Genomic DNA, 2,553 nt, shown 5'->3' with positions numbered 1-2,553 from the left:
AGAATCGCCCGAAGTCGCCATTCGTATGCTGCGACTGCTTTTGCGATACCCTCGTGGAGATGACCCTTCTCGCAGCTTGACTGAGCTTCATTTCTCTCATTGCTTGCTCCTTTTTTAGTGACTTCAGGAACGCCAAGGGATTCGGTGAAGCGGAAAACTTACGTTGACCTTCAAAATCATATCCAGGGCATTATAAATACGAGATAAAAAATTGTCCATTGCTCATGCGCGATGAATAAGGCAAATATAGAAAGTTATCAACAATTACCTGTACAGTCGAGCCCGCTTACAACGAACCCTTCTACAACACGAAACGCGTTCGCTCAAAGAGAAGTTCGTTATAAATGGACTTACCCTTAAAATTCAAGATAAATAAGTAAGCACGGCACGGATTGGAAAGCGCAACACCTGCGATCGATGTGCATGGCGTTTATTCAAGGAAGTCCGTAATCGCTGTTTGCTTCCGCAGTGCAGATCCAATTATAGCGCTCTCCAGGTTGCTCAGCTGATCGATGTGAACATCGCTCAGTCCCCGTGCGTACACCAGCTGCTTCAACGAAGCTATGTGCCCCAAAGCCGTCGCTGTCGAAACCGGAGGTGAGGGAGCAACCCCATCGCCGACGTCGTCTTCGTCGTCCTCTTCGTCGTCGGACGCCGCGATGTCCTGCCGCACCTCCCGCACGATAGCTTCATCGGAGGCGCTCTCCGAGACGATGACATCTTCGTCGGCGTCAACGAAGTCGTCCCACGTCTGCCCTTCCTCTGTCAGACTAGCAGCAACGGCTTGGGTCCACAGGGTCGAGTCGATGCTTTGCGCATCGTCTTGGCTTGCTTCCGCAGGAGATTGCTCCGCAGGAGAAAACGAAATCCCAGCTTTTCGAAAGCAGTTCTTGATGCTGCCAGACCTGACTTCCATCCAGGAGGCTTTCAGCATTTCCACTGCGTTCATGAGAGAAATTGTCAGCTGAGGCCCTCGCGCACTTGGTCGGCCGATTGCGATGAGCAGCCTTTCGATGACGCGGCGGCGGTAGCACACTTTGAAATTTCTGATGATCCCCATGTCGAGGGGTTGGAGCTTGGCAGTGGCGTTCGGAGGGAGGAACATCAAAGTCACAGCATTCAGCTGTGGGTTCACATGATGAGCTGAGCAATTATCCAGGATCAACAGGATCTTTCGTTTTTGCTTGACCATGGCATTGTCAAGCTCCGTGAGCCATTCGGCAAAGAGTTGCCGAGTCATCCAAGCCTTGGCACTGTCTCGGTACCGTACGGGCAGGGGGTTGGTGAAACAGCGCGGTTTCTTCGCCGTTCCAATCACAAACGGCAAGCGCCTGTCGCTGCCGTCTACATTACAGCACAGGAGCACAGTTATCCGCACCTTGCTGTGCTTCCCACCGACGCATTTGTCGCCCTTTAACGCGTGCGTACGCACAGGCCTCATCTGGTAAAACAACGCAGTTTCATCCGCGTTGTAGACATCTCGCTCACTGTAGCTGTAGATCTCGTCCAGGTTGTCAGCAAGCCACTGCTCCGCTCTCTCTATGTCCACGGATGCCCCTTCCCCGACGATGGACTTGTAAACAATCCCGTGGCGCTCCTTGAAGCGATGGAGCCATCCGTTTCCAGGGCTGAACTCCGTGAAATTCAGGAGAAACGCGAAGTCCCTGGCTTTCCCAAGCAGCAGGGGTCCGCTGATGGGGACGTTCATAGTTCTTGCGTCGAGAAACCACTTGAAGAGAGCGTCTTCGACGTCTTTGTACGCGGCGTGCCGCAGCCGTTTTCGAGCACTGCAGTCACCATTCATGCTCATTGCTGCCATGATCTTCTCCTTTTCCTTGGCGATCGTCGAAATGGTGGACTTCGATAAGCCATATTTCTTGCACAGTTCGCCGTTTTTCGCCCCTGCGCTCAGCTCCTGAAGGATTGCAGATTTCGTGCCCATGTCGATCGCCTTGCGTTTCTTCGCAGTTGAAGCAATGTCCGACATAACGATCGATGACTCGGCGAGTGACCGTAGACGCCGTAGACTGAACGATTGCGCGGAGGTCGAGCCGAAATGCCGAAACCAAACGACGAGAGGCAACACGCTTCAGACGGAACGAAAGACAAAAGACCGCAAAACCCCAACACTCAAAATAAAAAAAAATAAAAAAATGCAAAAAAAAAAAAAAGGGGGCTTTGCACACGGCCCCAACGCTTCGAGCAGAACGCGTGCAAAGCGTTGGGCTGGGAGGCCTGATTGTCTTGCTTTCCCCTTTCGTTCCCTCTTCCCTCCCCATCCCCCTCCCCAAGAACCCGACGCTGTCGGGGTGTTGCGCTGCCGGTGCTCCTCCGCGTTTTGCGCCTCCTCTCCCCTGCCTTATCTCCGCCGGCAGCCAAGGTCGCGGCGCCGTCAGCGCCGTTTCGTTCGTTCTATCCGAGAATTGCGCTCAGAAATGGCCGTTAAAAGTGGGCCGTTTTGTGCAGGATTCTTGCGAAATATGTTTGGGGATGAGAAATTGTTCGTATTAACCGAACGTTCGTTTTAAGTGGGGCCGTTATAAGTGGGCTCGA

General features: G+C 53.0%; 1 protein-coding gene across 1 annotated transcript; it reads right to left on the bottom strand.

Moving 5' to 3' along the window:
• Window positions 1-287: 287 nt before the first annotated feature.
• LOC120838448 (tigger transposable element-derived protein 6) lies at window positions 288-1,618 on the bottom strand. The gene has a single exon (XM_040208386.3). It carries the CDS (start codon window positions 1,439-1,441, stop codon window positions 431-433), a length of 1,011 nt encoding a protein of 336 aa, XP_040064320.3. The 5' UTR covers window positions 1,442-1,618; the 3' UTR covers window positions 288-430.
• Window positions 1,619-2,553: the final 935 nt, after the last annotated feature.

This window comes from Ixodes scapularis, unplaced genomic scaffold (assembly GCF_016920785.2).
Source record: "Ixodes scapularis isolate PalLabHiFi unplaced genomic scaffold, ASM1692078v2 PGA_scaffold3__209_contigs__length_174095766, whole genome shotgun sequence".
Classification (NCBI taxonomy): Eukaryota; Metazoa; Arthropoda; class Arachnida; order Ixodida; family Ixodidae; genus Ixodes; species Ixodes scapularis.
This window is presented reverse-complemented; position numbering and strand designations above follow the sequence as displayed.

Excerpts from the sequence above, each read along its gene's own strand:
- LOC120838448 (XM_040208386.3), bottom strand. The coding sequence starts at position 1,441 with ATGAGGCCTGTGCGTACGCACGCGTTAAAGGGCGACAAATGCGTCGGT.